This window comes from Nematolebias whitei, chromosome 22 (genome assembly GCF_014905685.2).
Source record: "Nematolebias whitei isolate Nwh7 chromosome 22, NemWhi1, whole genome shotgun sequence".
Taxonomy (NCBI): domain Eukaryota; kingdom Metazoa; phylum Chordata; class Actinopteri; order Cyprinodontiformes; family Rivulidae; genus Nematolebias; species Nematolebias whitei.
The window spans coordinates 13,804,355-13,820,352 of NC_056519.1; the positions used below are offsets into that span (position 1 = coordinate 13,804,355).

At 37.0% G+C, this 15,998-nt stretch overlaps 1 protein-coding gene across 1 annotated transcript in view; it reads left to right on the forward strand.

The window, feature by feature from the left end:
- cacna2d1a (calcium channel, voltage-dependent, alpha 2/delta subunit 1a) overlaps nucleotides 1-15,998 on the forward strand; it is a gene marked incomplete in the record, with an annotated part of 124,783 nt that overhangs the window by 8,396 nt on the left and 100,389 nt on the right. The window contains 2 exon segments of the mRNA XM_037696172.1: nucleotides 12,607-12,688; nucleotides 15,189-15,305. Of these exon segments, the coding sequence (XP_037552100.1) occupies nucleotides 12,607-12,688; nucleotides 15,189-15,305 (199 nt within the window).

Here is a 15,998-nt window from a genome sequence, read left to right on the forward strand (position 1 = left end):
GTAAAAGCAACACAGCTCATCACCCTGAACACACCATCCCCACAGTCAAACATGGTGGTGGCAGCATCATGGTTTGGGCCTGCTTTTTGTCAGCAGGGACAGGGAAGATGGTCAGAATTGATGGGAAGATGGATGGGGCCAAATACAGGACCATTCTGGAAGAAAACCTGTTTGGGTCTGCAAGAGACCTGAGACTGGGACGGAGATTAATCTTCCAACAAGACAATGATCCAAAACATAAAGCCAAATCTACAATGGAATGGTTCACAAATAAACGTATCCAGGTGTTGGAATAGCCAAGTCAAAGTCCAGACCTGAATCCAATCGAGATTCTGTGGAAAGAGCTGAAGACGGCTGTTCACAAACGCTCTCCATCCAACCTCACTGAGCTCGAGCTGTTTTGCAGGAAAGAATGGGCAAGAATTTCAGTCTCTCCATGTTCAAAACTGATAGAAACATACACCAAGAGACTTGCAGCTGGAACTGCAGCAAAAGGCGGCGCTACAAAGTATTAACGCAAGGGGGCCGAGTAATATTGCACGCCTTTTAAGTTTTTTATTTGTTAAAAAAGTTTGACACATGTCAAAGTGTCTGGGGTGCTGCAGATTTACGTTTCTATTTTTACTGTACGGGGACGAGATGGACAATCTGGTGGCCAGAGGGACAAATGACTTCCTAAATCTGTCTGTGGAGCAGGGCTGGGACAGCATCCTTTAGGGCTTTCTTCCAGTGTAATCAGACATCCTGATGTCATACAAGGCTCAATTTATGATCTATCAAACTGTAGCCGAATATCTGTAAAACTGAGTGAATGAATGCCGTCTTTGCATTTTTCTAAGATTACTTGGATATTGCATTTGAATTGGGTTGGCTGCAAACAGACTGACTGAACAGACTCCAAATATATTGGACTTTCAATTAAACATGTACAGTACTTTGTATTACCTTGTGGCTTCTTCAAAAAGTTGCACCTGTTCTGGTGACCTTTTGACCCTTGAAAACCCCCAACTACCCCTGAGAGACCCAGCACTCTGGTTACTGACGGACTCTGACAGGCGTGGACTCACACACGACAGCTGGTGTAACAGGGTCATAAAGTGGTGCTGAAGCAGAGATCAGCCACAGACCGAGTTTGGACTTGGTGTGGTAGTAGCTAAGCCTCATCCTTGCAGTGCATTCAGATTGTAGAAGGACTGAACAAAAAATTTAGACAAACTACATTCAACAAATCTGCTCGTTTAACAGAAAGGATCACTCAAAATATATGACGTGCTTTTCACAAAAATGTGGTGTTCAGCTAAGTTTATCACACAGTTTACCTCAGTGGTCAGTTGTTTGAGCTGAGGACGTGGAAAGAACCAAATGAAACTTTAATGTCATCCATTTTGAGTTTGACCCTCATGTCATACGAGCCGTTTGTCTAAACTCCAACCAAGTGTGTCTCCAGCTCTCTGGAGCTGGTGAGCCTGAGTTGATCTGTTCTGTTCCAGATATTTCACCATCATAAACTCCACGCAGAAATGATGCAGGTCTTATCAAGCACTATTGTGATCCATTTTTCTTCTACACATTTTTTGGCATTTTTCTCGTTTCACAATTTTTGTGCTATTTCAACAAATCATATGTCAAAATGTTCCGCTCGTTCAACAGAAGAGTGCTGTGACTTTTGGTATTGGTGCAACTTTAGCTTTTTGAAATATTTAGCCTTTTCTGCCACATTTTGTCTCATAGAAATTGAGTTGAGCTCATTTTACATCCTTCAAATCTTTAGATCTGTTCACAACATTTTACTGTTTCTTTCACATTTTGTTCTGGTTCAGCTCCTTTCAGCTTCCTTGTGCAAATTTAAACTTCTTTTCAGCTACTTTCAGCTAATTTCAGCTGTGTTCTGCTCCTTTCTTATTCTTTCTGCTAACTACAACATTTTTGTGCTTCTTCTAACTTCTTTCTGCTGATTTCAGCTTTATGTTCCTTTCAGATCATTTTTGCATGCATCAGCATTTTCTGCTATTTTAGCTACTATTGAGCTGTTTTATGCTCATTTAGCTTTTTCAACTGATTCCACGTTTTTTGCACTCATTTCAACTTTTTCAGCTTAGTTTAGCTAAAATGTGCTCTCTCCACTTCCTTCTGGTAATTTAAGCTTCTTTCTGCTTTTTAACTACTTTTCAGCTGTTTTTTCTAATTTCAGCATTTTTCAGATAATTTCCACTTTTTTGTGCTCATTTCTGCTTCTTTCAGCCTCAATGGGTAGATGTGTTCTTTCTTCTTTCTTCTGCTAATGTAAGCTTGTTCTACACTTTCATCTAACGCAATGGGTTGACTTGATGAAAATGTGTTGATACTAACATAAAGTACATTGAAATGATAAAAGTCTTGGTTGGTTTTAGAACCCCTTAAAAATATCAGGATAGAAAAATAGAAATAAAAACAATTTTAGAAATGACAGTATAAAAAATAATAATTTTGGAAAACGGTTTGTATGGACAAGGCCGTAGTTTGAGTGCTATACAAACCAAGTTGTCATGCTGTGTGGGCTGAAAGGGGGTGTAGTGGTTAGAGCTGTCGGCTCACAGGTTCACATCCTGGCTGATGCATATTCTTCTTGTGCATGACTTTTATTTTCTTTCTCTCTGTTCACTTCCATTTCCTCTTATAGACCAAAAACATGCAGGTTAGTTTATTTGATTACTCTAAATTGTGGGTGAGAGAGTGTGTAAATGGTTGTCTCTGTTTCTCTTTAATGGAGTTACAACCTGTCCAGGTGTATCGCGTCTTTCACACAGCCACTGCTGGAAAAAAGCACTGGTTCAAGTTCAAGTTGTGTTTATTTGTCATATGCAGATTAACACAAGGTTAACAGTATAATGAAATGTTCAGGATGAGAAGAACCAATTTGACTCGCTAAAAACAACAACAAATAAACAAACAAAGAAAAATAAAACAAGAAATACTAAAGCATGCAATAAGGGTACAAAATAAAGTACCAAAAAGTGAAAAAGTAAATACAGTATAATATTTACAAGGTCCTAAAGAGAAATAGTAAACAACATGGTAGAATATAATGGTGCAAGTAGTATGAGTTCATATGAATAAATATTTCAAGGTAGTAATATAAGCTAAAATGCACATTGCACATTAACATAAACTACACAGGTTGTGTGACAGGTTATTAACAGGTAGTGAGAAACATTGAGATTCAACTATGATGGTGAGGTAGTGACATACATGATACAGCCACATAGTGCAGCAGCATCAAACATATTAGTTGTCACAGATGTGGCTTGGTGCCGTGTTATTGTCAGTTGTTCAGTGTTATTTATTGAGAGTTTAGTGATCTGACAGTTTGTGGATAATAACTGTGTTTGAGTCTTTTCATGCAAAAATGACTAATACGCTTCCCATAAACTTGCATAGAAATGTGGATTTAAAAAAGCTGGATTTTTACCTACGAGGGTTGTTTTCAGTTACAAAACTCCAAATTTCATTGTAAATGAATGTGCAAATAAGACTATTGTGTTTCAGTGAGTTAACCTATATAAAGTAAATAAAATAAATGTTTATATTATGTTCAGTGACCAAAGCATTCACATTTAAAACAGTAAAATGGCCTAAAGTACCTAAAATGTTTTTGCCTTTTAAATATTTTACATTGGACTTTTTTCAAAGTATACAAGCATGTACCATCTGGGGTATTTGTAAAGAGAGTAGTTTGAACTAATTTATTGTAAATGGTATTTATATATTGTCCAGCAGCAACAGAAAGTTATCGCTTGCTTTAAAAAAAATTAATTCAATTTAGTTTTTCACATGGACTTGGATAGACAAGTTGGACATAAACAAAATACTTAATTAAATGCTACATTTAGTTTAGTTCAGTGTCATTGGAGGGTTTGATGGCGGCTTGTTTGCTGGAAGTGTGGCTTCAAGTTCTTTTGCTCAACTTTTTATTGGCTTCTATGCAAACTGTGCCCACAGCAATGCTGTGCTGTTTGGCTCTCCAACTAAATGTTGTTAATGTTCATTGATTATGGAAATATAGTTCAATGTTAGACACACCTTCCTGGAAGCAGATGGTGCCAACAAACCATTAATTAGCCGTGGGCACAGACACTGAAAATCCACATAAATTATTGTGGAAAATTCCTCAAATTCTTTTGTTTATTCACCAGTTTTCAGAACAAGTCAAATGTATGACTTTGAATAAAAAATCAAATCGATTGTGGTCATCTCATAAGAAGACGGCTTGTGCAGATCTAAGAGATTTGGCTACAAAGAGGTTAAGGTTTTAGAAAAACTATGGGATGTAGTAATAAAGTAGTTCAATGAGCAGCCAAAACACATAAAACCTGAACATGCAACAAGTAGCTAGTTTGAGGAAATCCTGCATAGGAAGGTATACTCTGACATTAACCCTTTATATTTTGGGACTTTTCAACAAAATAAGTTGATTCACTTGATTTTTTTTTCTTAATTTGACAGCTAACTCTTGGACTGGATAACAAGGAATTATTTGTGTGTGCATTTGCAGTCTGACCAGAAAACTAAACTAAAATAAATTGTTGTGACAATGCTCTCTGTTGTTGCACCCTAATACAACCGTAAAACCAAAGATAAAACAGACTTTTACATCTAAATTAGGATTCAAAACATTGTAGAACTACTACCAAGGACATAGACTTTACAAAGTTTTTCACAAGTTGTCACCGGCTGTTGTTTGTTTGTCTGTGGTAACGCTGTCATTTAGTACACAATGACCCTAAAACAGAATTGTATCAAATAAAAGGTTATACATATTTTTTGTTTTCTTATCTAATTATGGTCACTTATTGCTCTAAAAATAAATTGGCAGTGAATAAGCTCTAAACTTGTGGCTGTAGTATGTAAATCATTAGTCATCGTGACCATAGTTAATGGGTCATTCCTGCTATAAAATCGTTTGTTTTAGTCTGTAAAATAAGTAGCACTCATGAATGAGTTGTTCCCACTTTCACACTGACTTGTTTTGTAGATGACTCTGCTCTGTGTGACGAAAAGAAAAAAGTCTGTGAGCAAAGACTCCAACATACACCTGACCTTTATAACACGAGCATGTACAGATTTATTCAAGTTGCTGTTTTAAAAGAATCATCGTCAGTGAAGGTGCGCAATCATTGATTACAGTAGTCCCTCATTCATTGCGGGGGTTCAGTTCCGAACCCGGCCACAGTAAGGGAAATTCTGCGAAGTAGCGACGTTATATTCATTTTAGTATATATATATATATATATATATATATATATATATATATATATATATATATATATATATATATATATAAGGTTTTATAAACACTTCCCACTCTTGCCATGTTCTAAACTCTTAAACCTACGTCATTTTAATAAAACATAAGTATATGTACAGTACTGCAAAATTTTATATGGGGACTCACCCGCCTTGGTCATGTTCCCAGCTGTGGGAGCCTATACAGGAAGACTTTAATGAGAATTTAACAAGATTAACACTTAAAAACAATTATTTGTCTCCTCTAGATTATATCAAAGATGCGTCTCAGTAGAACGCTTCCTTAATAAATGCACTTTGACGTTCAAATCAGCTGCTTTTCACCTGGGTGGCACGGCGAAATGCAGCTGATTGAACGTTTGCTCCAGGACTTAAGGAGCAAGATGAAGGTGGCTTTGTATGGCAAGTCAAGTGCTTCATTAATAGCCACTTTTACTTATTAATGAGACACTTGGCTTGCCATATTAGTTGAGAGCCCTCTAGTGTCTGAAAATGGTAGTGTTCAATATTTTCCATTTCAGAATGAATGAAATTGTCAGCTCTCAGCCAAAAATTGGGTTATAAATATGGAGAGAAAAAACATAAATACGTCACTTCACAGTATAAGTCGCAGGCATGCTAATTTTTGCAAAAAAACTGTGACTTATACTGTGAAAAATACAGTGATTCAGAGGAATCTGATGAAAAAAAAGTCCTGGTGTGCTTCGGAGAAAACACCGGACCTCCATACAACATCTCCCCACACAAGAGGCTACTCTGGGCTGGCAAACAGCACTCAGATTGACCGATGTGGCTGGAAGTCGTCCTGGTTGGGTCCTGGTCGGGTCCTGGTCGGGTTCTGATCGGCTCTCTGCAGCCACAAAGCGCTGAAGTCACGATGAATAAGAACCGACGTTTTAGTCGGGTTCAGATCAGATCAAAACTTTCCTTCCATTTTGGCAGAAAGCACATGGCTGGAAGCACTGTTGAATTCTGGGAAGTGCACTGTTGCCTTGTGGGTAATGTAGTTCATTTGGACTGGTGATACAGTGTAGAATTATTGAAAGAAAGCTGCAAAATGGCGGCGCCAGTCTGACATTAATTTTTGTCATTAACTTTTACCCAACCACGTGAGTACAGTGATATTACTGTACAGTCCACAGTCATGTGTCAGTATAATGGACTGTAAGTCCACAAACCGATTTCAAGATTGTTTGAAAAGATTTCAATGTCAGGGCAGCCAATAGCCAAAAAGCCTTTTTCAATGTTGATATGGCTCATAAATATAATTAAATTTTGGTCATTTTTAAGGAATTCTATAAATGAGAAGTGATCACTTGTTCAAAGTGGATAAATAATTAAAGCTCTTCTCTTCATGTGTTGCATAGTTCTTGGTTTTCCCATCAGACACCTGTTGTTATGCTCCACTTTTCTTGCTTAAAGGCAGCTGGACTCACTGGAAATTTTACCTGCATATTAAACTCAATATGCACCACGCAGCTTGGTGAACCTTATCTTAACTGTGGAGCTCCATTCATGCTGACGTGAACTCTGAAATCTAAACCCACCTACAGCTTGTTGAGGAAACCACAGGAAGTTTCTGTTTTCCATTAAACTTTAGGCTGTGGTTAGGGTGGGTTTACAGTATGTGACTTTGTGACTGTGCTGCAGAAGTTAAGGCAACGCGCTGACTGTAGCTTCATCATATATCTGCTCTCAGCTACTAGCAGCTGTCCCTCAGAGGACTAAATATACTTGGCTGCAGTGCCTCACATTTCTAGTTCTCATTTTACACTGTACTTTTTAAAGATCTGTAAACATATGCTGTGTTGTTGTGTTAAAACATCTGAATGGCTGTATGAAGAGTAATTGTTAAATACTATAGGAAGGAAAATATGGTGAAATGGCAACTTTTGGGAGAATAAAATCACTGTAAATTTACTTCAATAGCTGCAGCTGATAGGAGGATTATCAATATATCGGTTTACCTGTGGGGATTGATTTTGCTGTGGAATAATTAAGTCATCACTTTATAAAAATCCTTAAAGTTTGTAAAAACTAATATGCACTCACCAAAGTTCATGCTCAATAATCCAGGTAAAAATCCAACAATGTTCGGTCAGCCCATCTAGACCGTTTCTTTTTTTGTTGTTGTTGAGACATTTTGTCCTTGATCCAAAGGACTTCTTCAGTTTGAGGAGCCACCAAACAAACTTTTTTCCCCACTATAGAGTATGCTGTTTGTGGGAATCAGTTTGTTTGGTGTCTCCTCAGACTGAAGAAGTCCTTTGGATGAAGGACGAAATGTCTCGCAAAAAAAAAAAAAAAAAAAAGAAACCATCTAGATGACCTGACTGAGCATTGTTTAATTTGCTCTCATTTAAAACGGTGTCTATTTGAAAGGTGTGTCCATCAGCTTTTGTTTGAGAGGATGGAAGACGATTGAATGAAAAACTTAAAGGCCTAAAATGTAAAAGTTACAACCAATACTTCAATTTTTGACAAAAGTTGATGACCTGTTATGGGGTTTGTGACCAAATTAATGGCTGACAAATGTTAATCAGGCAATATAGTGAACACATCATACTGAAACAACATCAGATTGTTTTCTGTGAAAAGGCAGTGTGTTTACTGAAATTTACTGTTTGTAAGTGCAATTAAACTTTGACATTATCTAGGTCTCCCTATTTGGCAGTGACTGATTTTAACAAATTTTCAGTCCAATTTCAACTCATTACTGCAACTATAAAAAGACTAGTTTAGTGTTTTTAGGCTAAAATATTATTATGATTAAAGTCCAGTTTAGTCATGTGTAATTCATCTATATACATAAATACACACAGAATAATCACTGTGGAAAAATCACATCATGTTGCTGCTGATCTGTTTCAATGTTGATGTGTTCATGTGTGCTCATCTGCTTACACGGACTCGTGTTCAGGTTTGTGCTGATGTTCGACGTGATGTTTTTATGTTATTGGTGCTTAGTGTATATTTAGTTGATGTTTTTCATAGTTAATATCTTGGATATTATCATTGTTTTTCTTTTACATTTGTAGTGATACACGTGAGGTACGTGTCACTTGTTGTATGACAAATATATGAATTATATATGCATACAATATTCACGAGTTCTTCATTTTTCTGACTGTAAATGCCGTGCATTGAATTTAACAGAAATGTGAACGAGAGACGTTATTTATCTTTGACCCATCAAATGAATGGAATCATTTATTTTCAAAATCAAAGTTTAACATCAAACATTTACATTAATTTGGCAAAATATGAAAATAATAACAGACAGTTTCACAGAAAATGAACTTCAAATCACTCGGCGGTGATTTGAGGACTTTGCTTCAGACATTTCTAAAAATATCTGTACTGTTTTATGAGAGAGAGGTGAGTTTAAGAGTAAATTGAGATTTATCTTACAGAGGAAATGTGTGAGGGAATTTAATCTGTTTGACCAGAAGTTGCACGCTCCGTCAGATCTCCAGCCTGTCCACGGTACACTTTAGTCGAAGAAGAGGCCGTTACCTGGTTGATGATAGATCAGCTCAGTAGGAATCCTTTTCAACTGATATCAGCGTCTCCGTTGAAAACAGCTAAAATCCTCGAAGAGTCGTGCGTGGTTAGTTCAAAACAGAATTATAATCCCAAAACCTCTGGATTCTTCATTGCTCTGAAACTTTCAGAACCTGCTGCACTCTCAATCTGCTCATTCTGTTGGACTATCGGACCTGTTGTCAGCTCTCAATCCAACATCTCTCAGAACTCTCAATCCAACTTGAACTGGGGAGTTGCCACATTTTATTTGGGTCGACTTCCTGTTCAATTTAGAGCTTTCTGATTCGTGGAAGGACCAGAAAGAGGAGTGGTTTTTGACGTAAGGTGTTTATCAACAGTCGAGGTCAGAGAATGAAACTTGTTTAACATACAGAAAAGATTATTGCAGAAGCAGCAGACTTTTTGGAGTCTACTCTTAGTAATCTTCTGAAAAAGTTTAAACATGACATTTCTTCTTCAGTAAACATTTTAGTTGACCGAAGACCAACCTTTCACATACTTACGACAGCTTGCTCATTTCAGACAGAAAAATCAAGAAAGGCATATTCAGGTGATTTCTGCTTTGAATGAGGAACAAAAATCATTACTTACTGTTTATGTAAAATAAAAATTAGTAGTTCTTTTCAACCTGTAAAGCATTGAGTGAACTAACACAATTTGATTATCAAAACATTTGTAAGACAGTAATGATTATAAAGAATTGTCTTTTCTGCTTGATTAATTCAAGAAAGAAAGTCATCAGATGGTTCAGACTTATTCAGATCAATGAAAATAACAGTCTCTGTCCATCTGGTAGATTTGAGGTTATCTGGTTCACTACACATTTTATTGTTGGATGTAACTGGGACCCAGTGTACATAATTTCGCTCCACCACATGTACCACATGAGGTGCGAATGATAATAAAGAAACTCTGACTGACTCTGGGCAGCACGGTGGCGCAACTGGTAGAGCTGCTGCCTCTCAGCGAGCAGGTCCCTGGTTCAAACCCCGGTCCAGGGGCCTCTCTGGGTGGAGTTTGCATGTTCTCTCTGTGCATGCGTGGGTTTTCTCCGGGTACTCCGGTTTCCTCCCACAGTCCAAAAACATGCATGTAAGGCTGATTGATAACTCTAAATTGTCCCTAGGTGTGAGTGAGAGAGTGAATGGTTGTTTGTCTCGTTTGTCTCTATGTGGCCCTGTGATGGACTTGCGACCCGTCCAGGGTGTACCCCGCCCCTCACACAGTGATTGCTGGACATGGGCACCAGCGACCCCCGTGACCCAAAATGGAATAAACGGGTAAAGATAATGGATGGATAGATGGATGGATGGATGACTGACTCTGACTCTTTGACTTTGATATTAGAACACGTTAGAGATATGAAGTGGTAAAATCATATTCTTTTGTGTGCAGTTTGGGATGAAAAAGTAAAAACTGTGAAACTTAATATCATTAAACAAGCACTTGTACACTTACACAACCAAACCTCATGTTAGACTTGCTGTGAAATGTTTTATAAACCATCTTTAAAACCACCCCAGTTGCATTACAAAAACATACTTATTTAGAGCACATTATAGTTTTTACAACATGCATAATCTGTAGATTTAACCAAATAAAGACTTATTTTTGTTTGTTTAAGGGTTAATGACATCATTCAGCTCACAGATGGTGTCCACAATGTGTGGCTTCAACATGTAAACAGTGCACAGTGATAGGTGTAACACTTCAAAAGTGAATCGATCTGGTTGTGTCTTTAGTGTTTTCATTCTTTCTTATTTCTTGTGTCCAGCTGTTTGGATCTGATCCTGGGTGCAGATGTTTGTTTAGGTCCAACAATACTCTAGTTGAGCCAAAATTTAAAATATAATACTGATGTATTATATCATAAAAAAGTTTATTATTTCAGTAATGCCATTAATAAAGTGAAACTTGTATATTCATTCATTACACACAGACTGATGTATTACAAATGTTTATTTCCTTTATTGTTGATGATTATAACTGACAACTGATTGAAAACCCCAAATTTAGTATCTCAGAAAATTAGAATATTACTGAAGACCAATACAAAAGGATTTTTAAAAATGTTGGCCTACTGAAAAGTATGAACATGAAGAGTACGAGCATGTACAGCATCAGTACTTAGTTGGGGCTCCTTTGCATGGATTACTGCATCAATGCGGCGTGGCATGGAGTTGATCTGTCTGTGTCACTGCTCAGGTGTGATTAGAGCCTAGGTTGCTCTGATAGTGGCCTCAGCTCTTCTGAATAGTTGGGTCTGGTGCATCGCATCCTCCTTTTCACAATACTCTGTAGATTTTCTATGGGGTTAAGGTCAGGCAAGTTTGCTGGCCAATTAAGAACAGGGATACCATGGCCCTTAAAACAGGTACTGGTAGCTTTGGCACTGTGTGCAGGTGCCAAGTCTTGTTGGAAAATGAAATCTGCATCTCCATAAAGTTGGTCAGCAGCAGGAAGCATGAAGTGCTCTAAAACTTCCTGGTAGATGGCTGTGTTGACCTTGGACCTCAGAAAACACAGTGGACCAACCCCAGAAGATGACATGGCACCCCAAACTGTCACTGATTGTGGAAACAAGCAACATGGATTCCGTGCCCCTCCTCTCGTCCTCCAGACTCTGGGACCTTGATTTCCAAAGGAAATGCAAATTTTATTTTCATCAGAGAAAATAACTTTGGACCACTCAGCAGCAGTCCAGTCCTTCTTGTCTTTAGCTCAGGCGAGACATTTCTGACGCTGTCTCTTGTTCAAGAGTGGCTTGACATAAGGAATGTGACAGCTGAAACCCATGTCTTGCATATGTCTGTGTGTGGTGGTTCTTGAAGCACTGACTCCAGCTGCATTCCACTCTTTGTGAATCTCCCCACGTTTTGGAATGGGTTTTGTTTCATCATCCTCTCCAGGGTGCAGTTATCTCTATTGCTTATACACTTTTTTCTACCACATCTTTTCCTTCCCTTCGCCTCTCTGGTAATGTGCTTGGACACAGAGCTCTGTGAACAGCCAGCATCTTTAGCAATGTTGCCCTCCTTGTGCAAGGTGTCAATGGTCGTCTTTTGGACAACCGTCAAGTCAGCAGTCTTCCCCATGATTGTGTAGCCTACAGAACTAGACTGAGAGACCATTTAAAGGTCTTTGCAAGTGTTCTGAGTTAATTAGCTGATTAGAGTGTGGCACCAGGTGTCTTCAATATTGAACCTATTCACAATATTCAAATTTCCTGAGATACTGAATTTGGGGTTTTCATTCGTTGTCAGTTATAATCAACATTAAAAGAAATAAACATTTGAAATACATCAGTCTGTGTGTAATGAATGAATATAATATACAAGTTTCAGATTTTGAATGGAATTACTGAAATAAATGAACTTTTTCATGATATTCTAATTTCATGACCAGCACCTGTATGTTTAGTAGTTGCACAAAACAAAATCTAAACCCTTCCATGTGTCTTTTTTTCCTCTTTCTGTGTTTTTAACTGATGACAAAACACATTAACCAGCATCTTGACCCCGAGGACACGGCGCTCTCCAGCTAACAACCGTAAATAGCTCTGGCTTTAATGCTTGCTAATGTGAATGTGAGCAATGTACAGTATTCACTTGGCTAAACATTAATATTTCACGCTTCCTGTCCCAGAAGTTTTAGCAAGTTGGTGTTGTTTAGCAATCAAATAAAAAATATATATCTCTGGATGAGCTATAATGGGACAAACACAAGCTTTAATGGCTGAGGAATGATTGGTTTTTATTGTGTCTGTTCATTTTGCAGAATTAAAGGGTGGGTGAACCAGATTCAGAAGGATTTGATCACAATAACAGACTCAGCCAGTGGCCTGCAGAATCTAAAACAGGTAAGTGCATTCCTGGGTTTACAGCAAACTGTGTTAAATTTAAAGCAAACACTTCATATTTATTTATTTTGTCTATATTCGCCCACTACTGACAGCAATGCCAGACAATATTTTTTGTGTGCGTGTGTCTGTTACCAAAATGTTTCATAAACCAACGGATAGATTCTAATGAAACTTTCAGGAAATTATGTTTTGGTACAACTAATTACATTCTAGAGCTACTGCAGCTACTTAGCAGTAGAGTTGGCAATTAAAATGGTCTAGATCAAAATACAATTAACACAAAAATGGCTATTTTTCAGTCTGTTTTACAGATATTGATCTAGCATTTGATGAGGTAGTAGCTGAGGGTCATTTAAAAACATACTCGTGTTGTTTTGGTCAAACTTTAGAATTAATTCTAAATTAGTCATTTCTCTACGCAAGATATTCTTAGTTTATAACGCTAGAATGAATGGTGATATGCAAAGGAATGCTTGACTTTCATTAATTTTTGACAGGTTATTTGCAGGAAAAAAGTTTAAACATAAAATATTCTGTTTTTAAGGAATTAAAACAAATTTTCTATTCTTGGCAACACATCAGAAGTATTTTGAATAAATTTACTCCTTAGTTAAAATTATGATTTCAGTTCACAACAATAAATTCAGCATCTGTACTTTGAAAAGATGTGATGAATGTGTTCATACAAACAGAATTATTTAGATCAGTACTTCTTCACTAACATGTTTATGCAACGTTTGTTCATTAAAATATATTTTAGCTGTCAGGCAAAAACCTATTTGGAGCAAATCAGTAAACGAATCAAAAACTAAAAACACGGACACCGTTTGCACATCATTCCAAATCTATTAGACAAACTGAGTATTCACAAGTGTGAGTGATTTCCTGCACTAGTTTCTTTTTGCACAGCTTTAGCTCTAACATCAACAGTCTGTATATATATGGGCTGTTTTTAATTAGACATAGTGCTGCATCATTTCATTCTGCAGGCAAAATGTACACACTCTGATTAAAATCTGCTTCACAATTTAACCGTGATGGCTCAAGCGTGCACACAAACACTTGCATCCAAGCTCACATTTGACAAAGTGCATTAAGCTTTATAGATCTATGATGGTCAGAATGCATATGGCTTTAGAAAAGCCTCTGAGAGTCAACCGACTTTAAAGCAACTATTTAGTATTTGAACAGAATATGAGTTTAGGTCTTTTATTCACACACTTCCACAATGATAAGTTTATTAAAGTGAAACAGGCAGATTAAAAAAAAAACTGTTTGTATGAAACAAGATGCAAATCTAAAATTGACTCGTTACTTGTTTAATATGACTAAAGCAAACCGTCAGACTGCAGGAACATGAAGACAAATGGATGTGCCTCAGCTCTGAGAGTTTGAATGTCCGACTCTAACATCCCTGGAGGCTGCTAAATAATTGGCTGCATGACGTTTGTGTTTCTTATTCCTGTTGCTGGAACATATTCTGTAGCAGAGCGGGCCGTCCGTGTTACATAAGCTGACAGTGCAGTTTAATCAGATGTGTAGGAAGGTACGAGGAGAGGAAGAGGAGCTCAAGTGAAAAGTAACCTTCTTAACTTTACGTTTAGCTGTGAAATGGACTCAAAGTCAAAACTACCTAAAAAAATTAAATAATCTAATAAGAAATGGATGATTTATTTTAATTTTTGTATTCAAGCTGGAATTCAAGTTTTAAAATTAAATGAAAGGCCTCACATGCCTTGAAAGAATGCATATCTTTAGACTATAATAATCTTGTGTTGAGAAATGTAGTTGTAGTTTGGTTTAAATTTAGAAAACCGCCAATGATTTCTTTCTGAAGGTTTCTCTCAAATCCATTAGGGGTTTAATGAGATATTTTACTAACAAACATGGGTTAACGCATTTAATGCTGAAGTTTTAAGCAAAGAGCAACGAGTTTAAAGTTGGAATATTTAATATTTCTTTTTCTTATACATTTTATTGTTGGATGTAACTGGGACCCTGTGTACATAATTTCGTTCCACCACATGTACCACATGAGGTGCGAATGACAATAAAGAAACTCTGACTCTGACTCTGACTTAATATGACAACTTTAAACTATAACACATTGAATATTAATGCAATATCTTTAAAATTGATTGATTTATAGCCATTTTTCTGTGGCAGCCATTTTAAATTAGATTTGCTTCAAAAGTTAATTGTTTATATATAGAGAGAAATCCAGTAGTTATTTCTAGAAATTGTTGTCAAAATCCATCCAAGTATTTATGGGATTTTTTGCTAACAGACAGTCTTGACTCCACATATTTAATGGCAGAATTTTAAACAAAGATCTTGTGCAATTTGTTAGTGCTTGAATTTTGTTAAGAATCAATCAGCTTGAAATAAGGAGAAATGAGTTGTTTAAATTTTTTGCTCATCTTTTGGCTTATATCAAACCTCTGTCAGCTTCATTTAAAGCCTTATGTTAATGCTGATGCCTTTTTTTCCCTCCAAGATATACCATAAACACAAAACCCACTTCAGTGTTGAGTCGAACAATGCAAAACATCTGGTGGCAACTGCTGCTGGGAACATAGAAAAACTGCTGGCAAACCGCTCTCAGGCCCTAAAGGTGAGTGATCTGAGTGTTTCCAACGTGCTCTAATTGTGCATCACGTCTTGTTTTTACACATCCACACTCGGTTTTAGTCACCCATAAAGTTGATATTTTTGTGGCACTGGAAGTACATACTCTCTAGTGTTTGTGCTCTCAGGCCAAGTATTTTTCTTTTAGCACGATTGTAAGGAAAACACAAAACAAGATCTGCTTCTCCGTTTCACGTCAGAACAGATGCAGTTGCAGCTTCAGGCTGCACACTGATCCCCCCGATCTGATCCAATCCATACTCCACATTACTTCATGTTCACATTGAGAGGTATTAGATTCCAAAGTACTTTAGACATACACTCTTGTGAAGTTTTTTTTTTGATTTACAATACCCCTGAGACAAAAAGAGCCTTAAAGTAATTCAATTCAACTTTTATTTATACAAGCTAGTCTCATTTAGCCTCAAGGTCTCATTTACCAGAGAGACCTGTTTTTAACAAAGAATGACGACAACAGTAGACAAACATATAAAAAGCATATAAAATGAAAAGTAAATGGAAGAAATTATATTTAAAAAATGAAACGAAACAGCTACATTATAAAACAATGTGAAATACTAAAAACAGGAACATAACGGATAACTGGAAGAAGTACCGTTATGTTGAATTCATTGCCTCCGATCTGAGAGATGGAGAACCAACCAATGGTGTGATCCTG